The sequence below is a fragment of the Giraffa tippelskirchi genome, chromosome 1 (genome assembly GCF_054371585.1).
Source record: "Giraffa tippelskirchi isolate mGirTip1 chromosome 1, T2T-mGirTip1v1.2.pri, whole genome shotgun sequence".
NCBI classification, from domain to species: Eukaryota; Metazoa; Chordata; class Mammalia; order Artiodactyla; family Giraffidae; genus Giraffa; species Giraffa tippelskirchi.
In genome coordinates, this window is record NC_137275.1 from 45,809,921 (window position 1) to 45,827,548 (window position 17,628).

At 34.3% G+C, this 17,628-nt stretch overlaps 1 protein-coding gene across 3 annotated transcripts in view; it reads left to right on the top strand.

Annotated features, from left to right (window-relative positions):
- The window catches only part of FRYL (FRY like transcription coactivator), a 250,228-nt gene that overhangs the window by 142,980 nt on the left and 89,620 nt on the right, over nucleotides 1–17,628 (top strand). For 2 of the 3 annotated variants that reach the window (XM_081590510.1, XM_081590513.1), the window contains exons 7-14: nucleotides 2,065–2,144; nucleotides 2,529–2,609; nucleotides 5,586–5,754; nucleotides 6,048–6,140; nucleotides 9,723–9,821; nucleotides 11,281–11,382; nucleotides 16,834–16,937; nucleotides 17,133–17,241. In XM_081590510.1, the coding sequence (XP_081446636.1) occupies nucleotides 2,065–2,144; nucleotides 2,529–2,609; nucleotides 5,586–5,754; nucleotides 6,048–6,140; nucleotides 9,723–9,821; nucleotides 11,281–11,382; nucleotides 16,834–16,937; nucleotides 17,133–17,241 (837 nt within the window). Of the gene's footprint in view, nucleotides 1–2,064; nucleotides 2,145–2,528; nucleotides 2,610–5,585; nucleotides 5,755–6,047; nucleotides 6,141–9,722; nucleotides 9,822–11,280; nucleotides 11,383–14,267; nucleotides 14,313–16,833; nucleotides 16,938–17,132; nucleotides 17,242–17,628 lie in introns of all 3 variants that reach the window. The other variant, XM_081590507.1, reaches the window with a different exon arrangement.

Consider the following 17,628-nt stretch of genomic DNA (forward strand, 5'->3'; position numbering starts at 1 on the left):
CTTGAGAGTCCCTTGGACTGCAAGGAGATCCAACCAGTCCATCCTAAAGGAAATTGGTCCTGAATATTCATTGGAAGGACTGACAGCTGAAGCTGAAACTCCAATATTTTGGCCACCTGATGCGAAGAACTGACTCATTTGAAAAGACCCTGATGCTGGGAAAGATTGAGGGCAGGAGAAGGGGATGACAGAGGATGAGATGGTTGGATGGCATCACTGACTCAATGGACATGAGTTTGAGTAAACTCTGGGAGTTGGTGATGGACAGGGACTCCTAGCATGCTGCAGTCCACGAGGTTGCAAAGAGTTGGACACGACTGAGTGACTGAACTGAACTGTATTTTCATTCTTATTACTGATGAAAGCAAGCATCTCTTCATATGTTTATTGTCTTAAGAATAACAAAAGGCAAAATCAGAAAATTGTAAAGCTCTCCTGAAAGCCTTTAAAGAAGTGGGAAGATATTTCATGTAAATGTATAAGAATATAGTTATCCCCAAATTGATCTGTAACAGACAGTTTTTGTGGAACTAGAAAAGATGGCTCTAAATTGAATAGGAAAGAACAATAGCCAAGCTGTCTCAGAAGAAAAATAGGGAGGCCTTGCAGTGCCAGACATCAGAACCTATTAGTAAGCTCTTATAATTAAGACAGCATGATTTTAGTATAGATGTGAATTAATTGATAGAATAGAGAGGTCAAAAACAGACCCCCACATATAAAGAACTAGAATCTCTATAAGTGATGACTTGCATAGTCTTTAACTCATCAGTTCCTCCTTTTGAACTCTTTCCCATGGAACTATAAAAGTAAATAATGCTAAATACATAAGATGTTTATTGTATAACATCATATATATTAAAAATCTGGAATGAAATATTCATTAATAGGGAGCTCATTAAATAAATTATAATATACACAGAGTTTTATATGGCTGCTAAATAGTATAAGGAGTGCTCAGTACTGACAGGGAAAGATGCATCATTCCATTAAGTAAAAATAAGGTGTGTGGGTGGGTGAGTGTAGGAAAAAACCTGCAAGTAGATATATACCAGTAGTGATTATATATGGGGGAAGGGGCAGGGATTTTACTTTCTGGTTTTAATGTTTTGATGTGTTTTCCATATTAGGAACTAGCATGTAATTTATAAAGAACTAAATAAACATTTAAATGAAAAATTTCTAACACTAGTAAAACCATAGCTAATTTTAAATTGTTTGAAGTTGGAGTTCCTTTTGGATACTATTATGGTAGAATATCAGACTGTATGGAATATGGACCTGGCTCAATCAAAGCTTCCTTTCCTATAGATGTCACAGAGAGTTACCTAGGGGTGCATTTTTAAGTTTCTGATAGAGAAAATAGTACAACAGTGACTTTTTTCATCTGCATAGTCTATAGTTTAAGGGTTTGTGGTTCAGTTCAGTTCAGTCGCGTCCGACTCTTTGCGACCCCATGAACCGCAGCACGCCAGGCCTCCCTGTCCATCACCAACTGCCAGAGTCTACCCAAACCCATGTCCATTGAGTCGGTGATGCCATCCAACCATCTCATTCTCCGTCGTCCCCTTCTCCTCCTGCCCTCAATCTTTCCCAGCGTCAGGGTCTTTTGTGGTTATGAAGCTAATATTCTTGAATTTAGAACTTGTTGAAGTAGATGTTGAGGACTTCCCTAGTGGCTCAGTTGTAAATAATCCACCTGCCAATGCAGGAGACGTGGGTTTGATCCCTGAGTCAGGAAGATCCCCTGGAGGAGGGCATGGCAACCCACTCTAGTATTCTTGCCTAGAAAGTCCTATAGACAAAGGAGCCTGGTGGGCTACAGTGTACCAGGTCACGAAGAGTTGGACATGACTTAGTGACTAAACAGCAATAAAAGTAGGTGTTCAACTAAATTCTTAGAGAAAAGTAATAACATTCTTAGAAAAGGGGAAGATTGACAGATTAGTAGTAGATTATATCATGAAAATTAAAATTGGTTATTAATTTGGTTAGTTGAAATGATGAGAATACTCATAAAAGACTTATAACCTATTTGGCACACAATTGATTTTTTTTTTCTAGATTCCTGTTCATCCTGTGCCTGATCCCTTAGTTCACGAAGTTCTAAACTTAGCTTTTAAGCACTTTAAACATAAAGAAGGGTAAGTAAAATACTTACGGCATTGTTACTTTTATCTGCAGTCTAGACTTAAGACGGTTAATTTGAATTTTCCTCAATTATTTGTTACTGGGGTTCAAAGTAGTTATGCCTTTAGGTTTTTTAATCCACACAAGATGCTTATGGAAAGGATTTTATAAAAATAATTCTTGAAACTATTGATTGGACTTTTAAGAATCAGGTTACATTTCCTGCCAAATTAAAATGTAGAGATAGGAGAAAATTCATGTGCTTTTTATCATCCTGAAAGTGAATCTTCAGAGAAAATTTATACAACACCCTGATGAGAAATTTTCAGATTTATTAAGAAAGAGAGTTTGTAGAAAAATTTAATGAAATAATGTGTTTGTTCTTTTTGTTGCTTTAGATATTCAGGAACCAATGCTGGGAATGTGCATATTATTGCAGATTTATATGCAGAAGTGATAGGCGTTCTTGCCCAATCAAAGTAAGTTTCATAAATCACTGATCTTGATTTGTTTTAGAATGCCTCATTATTAACTGACAGAATAGACACTAACTATTTTAGGTCTGTTATTTCTGTTTTCCATAGAATTTTGTGAAGTCGGCTTCACTTTTTATTATTTTGCTGTTGTGTTTTTAGAGGATTTTTAAGTGACACCCATACTTCATTTCTACAAATTGTTTTCATTTATTTGGTGTTTTCCATAAAACCTGAATTAAGGAAGTCAGAAATTGCCCAAAATTGTCAGGTCATTACCTTATTCCCTGTTTCACAATTCTATGAGAAGTGTTTTTCGAACTCTTGTCAAAGCTAATAATTACTTTTAGTGGTTTCTAGTTGAGTGCTTTTATTTCTGAGACAGCAGTGCAGTGTCTTCCTTCTAACCATCTTAATTTGCTTTAATACTGAACAGAGCTTTGAATAGATAGAAGACATACCAAAAAGGGATGATAAGATACACTAGAGTACTCCATAAAAAGGGTTATTCATTAGGAGTTACATGCATTGATTGTATTGAACCATAATTATTGTAAACACTAAAAAAGATGCTTGTCTTTTTGTATCTTGTGCTTACTCTAAAGACTGTGGAAGATTTTGAATTGCCTTTGTTCCTATTGGGAAATCTATAAGGCAGAAAGGATCAGTTTATATTCTCTTGGGTGCTATTTAAAGAGTCAGTCTTTGACCCTGAAATCATCATATAACAACCTTTTAAATTCTAAAGGAGCAAACGCAGTTATTGTTAACATTTAGTAGTTTAGATTTTAAATACTGAGTAATGTATTTTATTTAGTATTTACTGTCTTTTAATTTGGGCTTCCCAGGTAGTGCTAGTGGTAAAGAACCTGCCTACCAATTCAGGAGAGTCAAGAGATGTGGTTTCGATCCCTTAGTCAGGGATATCCCCTGGAGGAGGACATGGCAACCCACTCCAGTATTCTTGCCTGGAGAATCCCATAGACAGAGGAGCCTGGCAGGCTACAGTCCTTAAGATCACATAGAGTTGGACACAACTGAAGTGACTTAGTATGCACGTATCTTTTAATTTAGTATTTTTTTTTTATCCTTTGTAATTTACCAGAGACCCTTGTATACCCAATGCTATAGAACTTGGAATATAGTTGGAGTATTTGAAATGACTTAGACAATAATATTTTAATATTGCATTTATATTTAATCAACAGTGAATCCCTGTCTCAGGAATATAGCTACTAAAACATGAGCAATGATATATTTCTTTTTATGGCCCTGTAATTCATGATAGTTTGATTTTTATTGAAAATGATTTTCTATCAGGAATATAGGTTAGAATGCTAAATAATACATGAGCAAGTTGGATCCAGAAGAACCTTACATTATAGCTAAGTTAAATCTAAGATGGTAAGGATAGTAAATAAAAATATTTATAGTAAAGGATAGCAAATACAAGGTAAATATATGAAATGTTGCTCAGTCTTATTGGTCTTGGAGTAGGAAATGGCAACCACTCCAGTATTCTTGCCTGGAAAATTCCATGGACAGAGGAGCCTGGAAGCTACAGTCCATGGGGTCACAAAGAGTTGGACATGACTGAACGATTGAGCACACTCGCTGGTCTAGTTGTTAGAGAAATGCCACTCGGAGCAGTAATGAGATGTTTTCCACCCTCACATACAGTGAGCATGAATGAGAAAAGACGTGGACAGATCCGCATCTGATTGGGCTGATGGCACCACCATTTATTTGAGAGGAAAGGTAGTGAGGTGGGAAAGGGGTGAGGAGAAAGAGAAAGGCTGGGGGTGTTTTAGAATCTTGTCTATGAATTTCCTTTGATTATAGTGACTAATAAGTATTATGAGAAATTTAATAACAAAAAATCTTTAGATTCTAATATTGCAATGGAAGGAATTTTATTCACTTTAAATTTTCTTTATAAAATGCAAAAAAAATACTTTCATGGAAAATGGTGCTGTATTCTCCAAGACTGAAATGGAAATAGATAAGTTATACTTCCTAGCATGTGTCCATATTTCATTAATATGTAATTAATATCTATATTATTAATATTAATATGTACTCAGTGACCATTGGGTAGTATGCTTTGTCATTTTAATGTTCAAGAACTAGTTTCCCTAAGTAACATTAACAGTAAACTCTTTACTTAATATAAGCAATCTACTTATTGTATTTTTCATAATATGTATGTTTCATAATAAATAGAGGGTAAATGAAGTATTATTGATTAACAAACTATCAGATATCTTTTTGCCATGTAAACAAAGAAAAACTTAGTAGCCTTAACAGCTGGAGTCGTTTGAATCCAGGATGGTGCTCAATGTTCTGAAAGCATTGTGATTCTCTAGCTTATTCTCATTGTGAGACCAGCGTCCACCCTTCTTCTTCTTCTTCAGTTTTTCTACAGTGTAAGAAGATAATAATTTTTAGTGATAATTAGTAGTCTGCAGTTGATTGGTTTATCTCATTAAACAAATGTATAGCTTCAGTCTGCCCTCCTTCACTCAAATTGCAGACTTCATTAAAAAGAAAACTTGAAATTTAGAGACACTTTCTGATTTACATATGGATGTTTTATGGGTGGGCTATTAGATCTTATTTTTATGATGATTATTACTAAGTGGTGGTAGTGTTATACTGGTTGTATTATAGCCATAAGAAATTATAATTCTAATAAGAAAAATTTCTAATATGGAATAAGAAATTCTAATTTCTAATAAGAAATTCCTTATTAGAAATTAGAATTTCTCCGTAAGGCATTTTTGGTTTGAGAAACTAAATGAATAGCAAATTTAGAATAACAAATAATTTTGTTTTCATCTATATGTTTTTCTGGTAGTTTTAATGAGGGCAGAGAAAGGAGATGGTGTTTAGATAAAACACATTTTGATTTCAACCTTAAATATCATGTGAGACATGAGTGTTTTTAATTAAAATCAAATTATGTATCCATGTATTTTAAAGGTTTCAGGCTGTGAGGAAGAAGTTTGTGACAGAATTAAAAGAACTGCGGCAAAAGGAACAAAGTCCACACGTGGTACAAAGCGTCATCAGCTTAATAATGGGAATGAAATTTTTCCGAGTGAAAATGTATCCTGTAGAAGATTTTGAAGCATCATTTCAGTTCATGCAGGTGACCTACCCTTTTCAACTGCAGTGATTGGAATTAGCCTAACAGTAGTTGGTTTTGCTTTTAAAAACTTTTTTAAAAGAAACAAAATAAATATGAATTAATGATAGTTATTAATTCCTTATTCCAAGTGTTAAATTGTCACAAGGGTGAATTAACTTTCTTTTTAAATTTGAGCATGATTTTGAACTTAGTTTTCTGATAAAATTGCAGAATGTTTAAGAAATTATTGTGATATTAACATTTCTTAATCTTCTTCCTTTGTTAATCTAATATATCTTTTTCCCCCTCTCAAGGAATGTGCTCAGTATTTCTTAGAAGTAAAAGATAAAGATATAAAACATGCACTTGCTGGTTTATTTGTGGAGATTCTTATCCCTGTAGCTGCTGTAAGTCCATTTTTATTTTTATATTGTATTTAAAAGTCTCTTCACTGAAGAGTTACCAGATGATACATTCTTACTTTCTCGTAATCTCGTAGACAGTAAAGTGGAAACTTTGAATGTTATGTGGCTGTAGGGAAATCTTTATTAGACAAATAGCAGAAGAACATTGATCAGTCTTTTAATTAAAAGAACAAGCCCAGGCCCTTAAGATTTAGATACCATTAACAGGCAGTGTTTTTGCAACCTCGAAGTAATGCTTATCTCAAGTAGCTCAGCATAACACACCGCATTTAATGGCATTTGCTCCTTACAGGGTGGATGCCACTGTAATGCTTCTGAAGAATTTTAAAGTACTGTGACATATATCCTAGATTTTACTGGACTGTCTCACTTTTAAGTGTTCATTTCTGTAGTTGCCGTAACATTCATCAGACCTGTCAAAATATGTATCCTAAATTATTTAGAAAATATGATTATAAATATGATCATGGTAACTTCTAGGGAAACAGATTTATGAAAGCTTTTCTTGGTCTAAATTCATTGTATTTCTCAAAATTAATTTGTAGTTACTACTAACATGTGTGTGTGTATTAGTCCCTCAGTCGTGTCCGACTTTTTGTGACCCCATGGATTATATAGTCCATGGAATTCTCCAGGCCAGAATACTGGAGTGGGTAGCCTTTCCCTTCTCCAGGCAATCTTCCTGACCCAGGGATTGAACCCAGGTCTCCCGCATTGCAGGCAGATTTACCATCTGAGCCACCAGGGAAGCCTATACACTAGTAACATAATGTGATATAATAGGATTTAGGGATTTTAGAATACTTAGACATGCTAGAATTTTTTTGCTTCTTGTGTAGTTTTTTGTGTGTGTGTGGTATGTGATAATGCTATTTACTTTCAGTTTACTATGTACTGCTGCATGAATGATATTCTTTATATTTACACACACACACATATTTTGTTTTAAAAAACTTAATGGAGGTAAAATCGACTTAAACTACACATATTTAAATTGTACAATTGGACGTAAATGTATACGTCTGTAAAACCTTCACCACAATGAAGATAGTGTACGTTTCTGCCATACTCCAAAAGTGTCCCCATGCTCCTTTTTAATCCCCACTACCACTCACCCCACATTTTTCTCAGATCTAACCATTGATCGTTCTATTCCTCTACTTAGTTTTGGGTTTCCTAGAATTTTATACTAATGGAATCTTACACTACAGACTCTTTTCTGGTTTCTTTTGCTCTGCATAATTATTCTGAGTTCCAGCTATGTTACAGAATGTTATCAGCAGTTTATTCATTGTTGACTAGTATTCTATTGTATGGATACACAGTTCGGTTATGTATTTACCTGTTTGGAGATATTTTTTCCCTAGAAGTGATTTGAGTTACTGCTTATCCATCCCAAATTGTCATGTGTGCTTCCCCTTTGTCTGAAAATCTGTTTTTACCAGATATCTGAGAGTATGCTGTAGTTTTTAAGGCAGTTCGTCAAGAGGAGCAGATCGTAGGAAGAAAGACTTCTGACTGTGGTCCATTATTACTGTTGCCTAGTTCTTCTTTTATGCCATGTTTACTTTTTTAGTTTGTTTACTAGGATTGCCCTAACAAAGTACCACAAACTAGGTGGCTTAAACAGCAAAAATTTATTGTCTCACAATTATGGAGGCTAGATGTCTGAGACCAAGCAAGGTGTTGGCAAGTTGATTTTTTGAGTGCTGTGAGGAAGATCTGTTCCATGCCTCTTACCTAGCTTCTGGTAGTTTGCTGGAAATCTCTGACATTCCTTGTCTTGTAGAAGTTTCACCCTGATCTGTGCTTCATCTTTACATGGTGTTCTCCTTGTGTGCATATCTATGTCCTCATTTCCCTGGCGTTTTGAGGACATTAGTCCTGTTGGAGTAGCACCCCCTTTCCTCGCCAACACACACATACTCCAGTAGGACCTTATCTTGCAAATATAACTAACTATATCTGCAATGATTTTCTTATAAGGTCACATTATGAGATATGTGGGGTTGGAACTTCAGTGTTTGAATTTTGGGACAATTCAGCCCATAACACCTGCCTCTGTACATGGAGCTTCTTCTGTCTGGAACATTCTTACCACTTGAATAACCCCCAGCCTCCTTTCTTAGTTGACCTCTGCTTATTTATTCATTATCTGTATTGAGTGCTTTCTGTGTGTCAGGGCCTCTCCTATACACAGAGTAGAACAATGATCAGTGTAGGTAAGACTCTTTTACTTTTATATATCTTACATCCAGTGCAGCTAACTCACAGTAAATGAATATATACAATATGCAGTATGCCAGATGTGTTGGTGAGTACTATGGAGAAATGTAAAGCAGGGTCAGTTCAGTTCAGTTCAGTCTCTCAGTTGTGTCCAACTCTGCGACCCCCATGAATTGCAGCACCCCAGCTCCATCACCAACTCCCGGAGTTTACCCAAACTCATGTCCATTGAGTCGGTGATGCCATCCAGCCATCTCATCTTCTGTCGTCCCCTTCTCCTCCTGCCCTCAGTCCCTCCCAGCATCAGGGTCTTTTCCAATGAGTCAACTCTTGGCATGAGGTGGCCAAAGTACTGGAGTTTCAGCTTCAACATCAATCCTTCCAGTGAACATCCAGGACTGATCTCCTTTAGGATGGACTGGTTGGATCTCCTTGCAATCCAAAGGACTCTCAAGAGTCTTCTCCAACACCGTACTTCAAAAGCATCAATTCTTCGGTAGGGACCTAAAAATGCTGCAGTGGGTAGGGGAGTTGAAATTTTAAATTGAATGATTAGGAAAGACCAGGCTTCCCTGGTGGCTCAGCTGATAAATAATCTGACAACAATATGGAAGACCTGGGTTCGATCCCTGGGTTGGGAAGATCCCCTGGAGAAGGGGATGGCTACCCACTCCAGTATTTGCCTGGAGAATTCCATGGACTGTATAGTCCATGGGATCATAAAGAGTTGTACACGGCTGAGCAATTTTCACTTTCAGCAAAGACCACCACCTTGAAAGAGATGATAACAGTTGACCAAAAACTAAAGAAATGCAGGAGCAAGGCATACCAGACTTGGGGGAACACTTTCTTAGGCAGAGGGAACCAGCACAGTCATCCAGAAGCAAGAACATGTTTGATGTGTTCTAGAAATAACAGAGATGCTAGTGTGGCTGGATCCCAGTGCAGGGGCCAGAGCAGTGGGAGATAAGGTCAGAGAGGTTACATGGGATGCTACTGTAGTATTTTAGGCAAGGAAATGCTGGATTCAATGTATATACAACTTCCTTATGGAGTGTTTCATTGGGGTCCATTCTGAGTACCCTAAGAGCACACAGAATTTTCTCTTAGGGCTTTTTTTGTACCACATATTCATTGCCTCTTCACTTGTCTCTAGTCTCTGCTTGTTCACCCAAGGCATAGACCTAGTTTATCTTATTTACTTTATGGAACTTCTATTAGATACTCAGGGAATTATTAACTAATTTCAAACCTTACAAAACCTTTTTGTAATCCTTGTATAGTTTGATCTAACATTTGTAACCATTTTCTTTGTTTTTGTATTATCTTTTTACCTAGGCTGTGAAAAACGAAGTGAATGTTCCCTGCTTGAAAAATTTTGTGGAGATGCTTTATCAGACTACTTTTGAACTGAGTTCCAGAAAGAAACATTCATTGGTATGAGAAACATTTCAAACCTTCTCATATTTACTTGGAATTTTAATAATTGATTTACAAATTTAGTAGAGGTTTTTTTTTAGTAGAATTTAAAGAGAATTATAAAAATGCAAATTGTAAAATATCCAAAGTGTAAGCACAAGGGGAAATTTTGCCTATTTTCTCCTGCTCTTTTAAAAACTGTATATTCTTAATTTTATTAGCTCTGTATTTGGTAGGTTATTCAGACTTTATTCTAGGTTTTGACAGATGCTTTAAATTTTGTATTAGAATATGTAAAGTGAAAGTGTTAGTCACTCAGTTGTGTCTGACTCTTTGTGACCCCATGGACTATAGCCCGCTGGGTTCTTCTATCCATGGGATATTCCAGGCAGGAATACTGGAGTGGGTTGCCATTTCCTTCTCCAGGGGATCTTCCCAACCCAGGGACTGAGCCCAGGTCTCCTGCATTGCAGGCAGATTCTTTTCTATCTGAGCCACAAGTGAAACCCATATTAGAATATAAGAAAAGTTAAATGTAGTGAGAAGTCAAAGTGTTAGTCTCTCAGTCGTGTTCGGCTCTTTGTGATCCCATGGAATGTAGCCCGCTAGGCTCCTCTGTCCATGGGATTCTCCAGGCAAGAATACTGAAGTGGGTTGCTATTCCCTTTTCCAGAGGATTTTCCAGTCTAAGGATCTAACCCAAGCCTCCCGCATTGCAGGCAGATTCTTTACCGTCTGAGCTACCAGGGAAGTCCAGTTTTACATTATAATAAGTTGTATTCTGAAGCGTGTGATTGTCTATATAATTACATCTTCTCTTTTCAGAAATTTAAGGTGATTTTTTTTTCCCATTTAACCATACACTTCAATAACTTTGAGGGATTTTTCTGTAAATTTGTATGCAGCTTGGAGAAAGTGTGAAATATTGGCTGAATACTTGACCACTTAAGATAGAGGTATAATAATAATCAACAGTGATTGTGCTAGGCATTAAGCCAAGTGCTTTCCATTCTTTATCTTACTTTAAGCCTCAGAACCCTATAGGATATGTGTGATGATCATCATCACTTTTTGTGTTAGGAAAGTGAGACCTCTAGCACTTTAACATATCCTCTGAGCGACTGGAGCACACACACTCCCTAAAGTCACTTGATGAATTGAAAGCTGAAACATTAACATTGGTCTATCCTCTGACCCCAGGGCCACTGTTCTAGTTAGAGGAGTAATGGGTCTAGGGAGAAATAACAGCATATTTCTAACTTTGGGGGAGGTGATAGGTCAGGAAATTGTTCTTACAGAAAAATTGCCCTTTGTCATTTCTTTGTTTGATTATCCCATGATTGTATTTTTTGTTACAAACAGGAAAACTGCTAATGGAATTTTTTTTTTGTTTATGAGAACGAATGAAATATAATTTACAAGTCCAGTGCTGCTTTTTTTATGAAAAATCTTAATTCTCTTTCTTCCTCTCCTTTAGGCTCTATATCCATTAATTACCTGCCTTTTATGTGTCAGTCAGAAACAGTTTTTTTTAAATAACTGGCATATTTTCCTACAGAACTGTTTGTCACATTTAAAGGTAAGACTTAATCTGACCTGTAAATACTGACTGTAGTACATTCACTCATGCATGTATATTAAACAGTATATAATACAACTTTTAGTACTATAGTTCATTTGAATAGAGATATTTTACCATGTTTCTTTTCTTATGCATACTTCATTTCTTCTATAGGGAATCATGTTACAGACATGAATAAACTGTTGATTAAATTTAGTTGGTCTTAATGAATGCAAAATTATATATTTTTAATGATTATTTATAATATCTTAGATTTAGCAATATTTATTAGTAAATTCCTTTAGAATTTCAGAGTATTAGTTAATCTTATAAAATTCTTCAAATAGTTATCTTGTGTTTTCTTTTGAGAAAATTCAGTAATGTTGGCTCAAGTCTGAATAATATGAAAAAAGCCTTGATGATAAAATATCACTAAAAGCACATTTAGTGTAATTATGCCTGGCCAAACCTAGAAGTATGGTTCAGGATCCATACTGATGTGACAGCTCCTGAAATGTTCTGGCTTGAATCAAGGGATAATTAATTGTTGTTAACAGTATTTGGCACATGTATGTTCAGTCTCTTAGTACTGAAAAGAAAACTGTAAGGTAGAAGGATCTTCCCAGGATGCTCTGCTGAAGGATCTCACAGGATCTTCTTTTCTTCTGTGGACAGGAGCACAGTTAATATTTGACACAGAATGGGAATGTTCCACATCTGAATGTCATTTGAACACTGGATTTGAATACCATTTTGATGCATAAATGAATATATTTGAATATCTGCTTACATATTATAGAAATATGGCAGACATGGCTTTTTATTTTTTTGTTATTCCTCTAAGTTAGGGTTAAAACTGAAAATCTTAAACTTTGAAAATGATGAAACCAAGGCACAGAGAGATTAAATGACTTATCTATGACATGATGTGAGAAATAGGACTGGCTCTTTTTTTCTCACTTAAGGATTGATTTACTGGACAACATTATTCTATATACATTTTTTGATGATTTTACATATCATTTTGACAAATACTTTGATTTCTTAGTAAGGTATACTAAAAATAGGTCTTCCAGAAGTATTTTTGGCTGTTTCCCTCCATAATACACTATATATACATATATACTAATATACTAATATACATATACTCCAAATATGTTGTTCATATTTGGATGAGAATTGATATATCCTCTTTGCTTTTATTTATGAAAATTCCCAGGATTAGTCAAACTGTTTAAATTCTTTATGCCATGCAGCCAGAAAATAAGTCTTCTTTAATTAAGTACATTATATTGTTTTCTGTTCTTATTTTGGTAATTCATACAGATTTAGGTGCTGAAAGGGAGGTGATAATTTTCTGGATAGTACGATTCTTCAAACTTTTAATAACATATTTTAAGGCACACATTTTAAGTGTTTCTGGAAGATTGCTTTGTTTCATGACAATTCATACTTTTCTGTTGCTTGTTGGAATGTTTTTATATATATACGTTTCCACCTAACATATTTGCAGTTCTTTCGCAGTACCTTAACTTTTTTTTTTTGTCTTAAGGCTTTCATTTAAAATGCTCTGTTTTCTTTGAACCCTTACCTCCTATTAAACATTTCTGGCATATTGTCCGTCTTCATTAATGGCTGTGTCAATCTGCCAGGCTAAAGGAGATAAGAGCCACTTAGCATGAATATTTGGAATATAGTTGTCTTGACCATTATTAACCCTTAACTTACATTAAGGCTCTATTCAGCAGAAATTTTATGACTTGGTTCCTGCTTGTTAAGTTTTAGATACTGTGGCTACGCTGCATAGTTGAGGTAAGGAGTTGAGTATTAAAGGGAAAATCTATGCTAGTTATCTGTTGTGACAAGTACAACTTATTTGATTTGTATATAGGGAAAATTGGTCCAAGATGAAAGTCTTACCTAAATTGATTTTGCTTTGAGATTCAAGTAATCTCTTGATCTCAAAGTAATCTTTAACACTTTTTTTAGACCTACTACTTCTTAAAATAAATTTTTATTAATATTTATTACAGGCTAGATTCTCTAAGTCCAGTATCTCATTTAATTTTTACTATAACTGAGGCCAATAGAGATAAGATTTGCATCTAAATCCATCTAGTTCCATGGTTTTTGTTCTTTCTGGTCTACCATGTTACCTTATAATGTACTATAAAGAATATTGCTACACTTAAATATTTTTAAATGTACTTTTGGCTGTAATTCTAGGGTATTAAAAAGACATTATTCTCTAGATTCATAAGAATAAATATGATACATTTTCAAGGTACTTTAAAATAGTGCACAGTTTTAAAAAAATTATCATACTAGTTTTTGAAATTGGTGACCATGAAAAATGGCCATTAATATGTAGGTCCATAAATAGCACGAGAGAACAACAGTTTATTTTCACTGAAAATGTTAAATCTGCTATTTTTCTCCCAAATATGACTTGGTAGTTTCCCATCCCCCTGTGTTTATGTCAGTTGAGGTCATTGTGTGAAAAATGATTTTAAAGTTTCTGAAGAATAAGAGAGAGAGAGAGGAATAAGAGTAGGTGCCATATAAAAATAATTGAAATATTTTTTCTACAGTGTATGCTTCCTTTCCTGTAAAATTGGAAACTTGCCTAAAATTAAATGCTGTACTTTTAGAGGAAAAATTAGGTAGTTGAAACTTTAACTGTTTTCTCTCAGTTTCGGTGTTGTAGGTGTATCCCATGATCCATGATGCCCAAATTATAGAATTTTTTTCCCTCAGTGTTTCTAGCCACTGTCTTGGAAATTTCAAATTTCTTCTAAATAGAGACCTTGGTGAAGAGCTGTCTTGTTTTGTGCTTATTTTCATCTAACATGCATGTGCTGCATCTCATGTTTATGTTTGCTGTCTCACATTGCTTTATTTAGATGCCATCTAACAACAGTATCAGAAAACAAATAGAAACTCTCCAGGTGAGTCTTGTTGATGTTACAAAGTAAAATATTGCTTTATCTCCTTTAAGTGTGGCTTTCTCCCCCCCTTTACCCATTGCTGCCTTGCATGTCCAATGTATTTATTCAAACCTGCTTTTTGTATTGTAAAAGAAGAGGCACACACAGCAGGAACTTTCTACCAAAGGTTTAATATTAATGTGGCCCCAAGAAGATGAATTTAATAGAGAGATATGATACCAAATATTGATCTTTAGCCATCATCTTCAGTTTTAATATATTCTATTTAATTTATTTTAGCTGTTATGATACCTTTTTATATAGACTTTTTAAAATAAACGATTCTTTAAAAATATTTTCCAATGAAATTAAGGGGACAGTAACTCAGAGTGAATATGATTTTGATGCAACACTTTAAAACTTCAATCCTACTGGTTTGAGTTTAAATAAATCTCTGTTTTTGTTCATAGTAGGAAAAGGCGAAGAAACACTAAAATGATTGCTGCCAAGAGCATATTTGACTGACATCAAAACTTTATTATATGTTAATGAAACTGGACTTTATTAATGTAATCTGATTATTCAAATTAGACCAAAACTGTAACTAGGGAATTATGTATCTTTGTTTAAGGATTAGATTAACTGAGGATGTTTTCATTATTCAGACATGTATAGCAGCATTTCAGTGACCAAATAAACAATTATATGATTTTTAATCACTTTTTATCTTGTTTGGCATTGTTCTTTATAAAATAAATCTGCTTTATAAAACACAGTAGCCCATCTTGGAAAGTTTGAAAGTCAAATTTTATTTCATGTCAGATGCCTCAGCATATAAGATCATCTAGTTTATACGAGAATAATTTTTATGTGAATTAGACTTAGATTTTTAATATATAATTTATTATATGTTGATTTATAGTATTCATATTTTGAAAATATAATTAACAAAGTGAAAGTATTATTTGTAGTGTACATAAAACTAACTGAACTCTTATTTTGATATCTGAGACCTTGTATTTAAGTGCTAGAAAAGAAAGTATTTCAGAAAGCTTGGTTGTTACATTAGAAACATACATTGTGTGTAACTATATATGTTACTTTATTTACATTAGTAACAAATTAATAAAAAACTACTTGGGGAGTATGTTTAAAATTTGCAATCATGGATTTGACAGTAGAGGAAGAGACTGATTTTTAGACTCTGACCAACTGAATAGTTGATATTCCATTGTGAATAATATCAAATCTTCATATTACATAGGTGTGCAAAAGTATAGCCATTCACTTCTCTAGGGGATCTTTCTGACCCAGGGATTCAACCCAGGTCTCCTGCATTGCAGGCAGATTTTATAGTCTGAGCCACCAGGGAAGCCCTATTTTTTTTTTCCTCCTAGTGGTTGTCTTTTTAAAAAACAACTCCAGTTGTAACCTTTTTGCATTGCTTCTAATCATAGGCAGCAGATGTCTATTATTCTGTAGCCTGAGAAAATATAAGATAGAATGGCTCAGCTACTTCATATTTAAAAACTCCCTTTTATCCATTGTTACATATAAAATAATTGCTTAACAATAGCAAATATCTCAAGCCAAATTAAATAAATGCTGATTTATAGGACTAAATGCATTATAATTAACAGATGCATAAAGAGTTTCTCCTCATAAAGATGATTATTAGCTAATTTTCAGATTTTACAATTAAATCTCACTTCATGACTTGTCATTTGAGAACTTCACTTTTTATAATAGCTCATATGAAGAAAAGGTTTGTTGATCAAATTGTGATTGAAATGGATACTTTTCTCATTTTAAATAATAATGTTCTTGTTCTAAACTAAAAATTAAGGGTAAACACTTGACATGTACTGAGCATTTAAGATGTGCTAGGCAGTGTTCCAAGTGCTTTTCACATAATATAATAGCTTCTTTAATCTGTGAGGTAGGTACAGGGTACCTTGTACCCTAATCTCCATTCTAAAGATGAGGAAACTGTTTCACCAAACAATGTAACAGTCTCCAAGGATGAGGTTTTGCTAGTTATTCCTAATTTCAGAGTCTATGCTTTTAACCCACCATTCCATATTTCTTTTTGTAAGTATAATCACTCAATAATATTTTGCATTGTTTCATAAGTGCAAATATCTATAACAACATCTGGCGTTCTAAATTTTAACTGTTTATGAGCTGCAATGAATTATGGCAAAGATGAATAATCCTTTCATCAGTATGTCAGTATTGTTGTGGGACCCATTTACCATCAGGTAAGTTGAACTATATATACAGAAAGTACATAATTCTAGTATTTTACTCTTTTGCTTTGAGAATACAAGGAATGATTCAATTTCCTTATTTATGGTTGCTTTTGAGCTCTCTCTACTTACCATGTACTAAACATATACTTACGTATTGAAACCTGTTTTGTATTGAATAAAAAGGGGAATGGAAAGGGCTTTTAATTGTTGATAGAATATAATTGATCTGAAATTTACTGCAAGTACTTTAATAAATAAGCTTATTTTTATTCTCTTTTGTTTCTAAACAGAATAAAGATCCTAAAATGTCTCGAGTTGCACTGGAATCTTTGTATAGATTGTTGTGGGTCTATGTAATTAGAATAAAATGTGAAAGCAACACTGTAACTCAAAGGTGAGTGCCTTTGTTTTAAAGCATGTTTCAAATAACATCTTGGTTAAAAAAAATAAATAACCACACTAATGAATTTTAGTTAACATAAATACCTTGAGGAGGAATATGAATTACCTTGACAGGATGGGAAGGATATTTTGCTAATGTTTTGTTACTTTCATTCTTTCATCATGACTAAATCTTTTTTTCTTCTAGTCGTCTTATGAGCATAGTGTCAGCACTTTTCCCAAAAGGTTCACGAAGTGTGGTTCCTCGTGACACACCTCTCAATATATTTGTGAAGATTATTCAGTTCATTGCTCAGGTGAGTGACTGACTCATAATACATATATACATGGAAGCTGTAAGAGTGACTCAGACTCCTAGAATTTCTTACACATCTAAAAGCATGGTAGCAAAACATTTATTAATACTTAATAGTAAAAAAAGTATGCTTTAAAAAGTAAAAAATAAATGAGGCTAATGATTGATTGATATGTGTGTCCAAAATATGTTTAAATCATTGATCTACACACTTGGAGAAGGAAAGGAAATTCCCACAAGTGGAAGCCCTCAATTTAGGAAGAGTCAAGAAAATCTCATAATCCTACTTTTAATCTATAAATTAATTAATGCCCGAGTATCTTGAAAGATAGTGGAACACTGTTTTCATAATCTACATTAATCTAGGTTCTCAGGTACAGACACTAGA